The following is a 2,453-nucleotide window of genomic DNA, read 5'->3' on the forward strand; positions in this document are numbered from 1 at the left end:
GTGTTTACAATAGGTATATTATATATATTACTTATATTAGGTGTATTGTATAATACCTACAATCGCATGGAAAATATGATTAATACTTACAGTCTATTTAGTTTTGTAAGTCCTTTAAACATTTCTGAATCGAGCTTATGAATGTTGTTGTCATGCAAGGATAAGGAGTCTAAACTCGTTAAGTTATTAAAAATCCCAATCTCGATGTTATCGATTTTATTTGAACGCAAGAATCTAGTAATTAAATAATATATTATATAGATAATACATAGGTAAGGAAATATTATGATATAAATAAATATATTAAAAGGAACTCTGTTTTAAATTTTCAATCTTTAGATATAAATGTATACAAAATCATTTTTAATTTGTTAATTTGATAAATATTGTCAAAAATCGAACATTAAATGCTTATAAAAAAAACTGTGACTAAGGATTTTTAATATTTTTAAACTGCTATTGTTAAAATATATCAGGAGTCTTGTATTATATTTTCACGCTTTTTTGCCTAACAGATAAAACTTTTTGATATTCATAGAAAAAAAAATAAAAAAATTTAAATTTGAAATTGTCCGTAAACAGCTTCAAACGCTCATAAAATTTTAATTTGGTTTGCTTGTTGATTTTTTTTTTTGTATTAAAATAATTTTGACATTTTCGTGAATTTTACGTATTTTTACTTTTGACACTAGTTATTATTAATGGTAATCAAATTGTTTCTATACTTATACAGTTCAAGGGAGACATTCATAGTGGGTTTTTTTCCTAGATTCATTATAGGTTGAGGAGCAGATGTATAGTTGCATCAAATAGAAAATATTTTTCAGCAATGCAAAATTATTGGGAAAATTATTCCTTAAAATGTTGAGTTTATGAAATGAATATAAAGTAAATAATTAATAGTTCATTTTTCAACGACAGTGCATAATTATATATATATGCTAATCTTTCACCAGGTTTGCCCGAAAAATCAATTACCCTAAATCTTAAAATAATCTTACCTGAACTCTTTGGCCAAGTTCTAGATCGATGTCGTCTTTGGCCCACGTTATAAAAGGTTCCGGGTCTCCTACGGCCTTGCACGAGAGTTGTAACTGTTCACCGACCGACACAGTCTTGTTCTCTGGTACCACGATTACATCCGGAGACGCTTTATGTACAACAATATGTATTATTAATTCGTCAAAATCATCACATTATTAAATAAAACAACCCGTTCCCGATAATATCTGTCAAGCAATACTACTTATAACAGGTTGTTCAACAATAAATATAGGTACAGCACTGTTGCAGATAATATACTATGCAGATTTTACTGATTATAGCAAATATATTATGTAATATATTTTATGTATTATATTTAATTAGAATCATTACTCACTGCAATTAAAATCGTTTTCAGTTATTTCCTTCAACGGTATTTCGCTCATTTCTACGGGAAAATGACACGACGGGTCGTAATCTCCGAGTACATCACTTCTTTCTTTTAGCAGGTTTACAAGCAACAGAATATTGCAATCGCACGTCAACGGGTTTTGGTCAATCTGTCTATATTAGAAAGAATATATGTTTTGTTTAGAGAAATATATAATTCAGATAATGAAAGTATAGCAATTATTATAATATTAATAAAATATAATATATTGTAGGCAGTTCATGCTGACTTACAAAAGACTCAACGACGTTAATGAATCGAATGTTCCAGGTGGAATATTTCTTATCATATTGTGGTCTAAAAACCTATTATAAAATATAAAATGTCATTTTCACTCGGCTATACAATACGAACACACGAAAAATGTATTTGATACTTACAGTATATTCAGGTTTGTAAGTCCCTTAAACATTTCCAAATCAAGCTTATGAATGTTGTTGTAATCCAAGTGTAACTCTTCTAAACGCGTTAAGTTATTGAAAACGCCAGTCTCGATGTTATCGATAATATTTTCACTCAAGAATCTAATAATTTAATAATCCATTATATAGATAATATATAGGTAATAATATTTTATAAATAAATATAAAATCAACAGCTATTTGTTAATTTATATTCTTACAATGCCTGAAGCTTTGAAAGGTTTGCAAATGCCCCATTTTTCACTTCACTTATATTATTGTTGCTCAAATATCTGAAAATATGTTTACATTCTGGATTATAATTAATTAGTTATGTTAATGAATTTCAAAGTGTTTATATTAAGTATATTATACATATTCTTTATTTTAGGTGTATTGTATGATAAGATCACATGAAAAATGTGATTAATAGGTACTTACAGTGTACTCAGGTTTGTAAGTCCCTTAAACATTTCCAAATCAAGCTTATGAATGTTGTTGTAATCCAAGTGTAATTCTTCTAAATCCGTTGAGTTATTGAAAACCCCAATCTCGATGTTATCGATTTTATTTCCACTCAAGGACCTAATAATTAAATAGATAGTATATTGGTAATA

The 2,453-nt window shown here is 27.6% G+C and overlaps 1 protein-coding gene across 7 annotated transcripts in view; it reads right to left on the bottom strand.

Moving 5' to 3' along the window:
- The window catches only part of LOC100575765 (peroxidasin homolog), a 113,988-nt gene that overhangs the window by 22,158 nt on the left and 89,377 nt on the right, over positions 1-2,453 (bottom strand). For 5 of the 7 annotated variants that reach the window (XR_003839523.1, XR_003839522.1, XR_003839524.1 and 2 more), the window contains 3 exons: positions 1,669-1,740; positions 1,382-1,548; positions 1,002-1,150 (listed from right to left, as the gene is read on the bottom strand). The exons of 1 other annotated variant lie outside the window; for it this stretch is intronic. Coding sequence is in view for 3 of the 6 variants with exons in the window: in XM_029490143.1 (XP_029346003.1) it covers positions 1,002-1,150; positions 1,382-1,548; positions 1,669-1,740 (388 nt within the window). In the remaining 3 variants the exon portion in view is untranslated. The remainder of the gene's footprint in view (positions 1-1,001; positions 1,151-1,381; positions 1,549-1,668; positions 1,741-2,453) is intronic. One more of the 7 variants, XM_029490144.1, reaches the window with a different exon arrangement.

The sequence above is a fragment of the Acyrthosiphon pisum genome, chromosome A2 (genome assembly GCF_005508785.2).
Source record: "Acyrthosiphon pisum isolate AL4f chromosome A2, pea_aphid_22Mar2018_4r6ur, whole genome shotgun sequence".
Lineage (NCBI taxonomy): Eukaryota > Metazoa > Arthropoda > Insecta > Hemiptera > Aphididae > Acyrthosiphon > Acyrthosiphon pisum.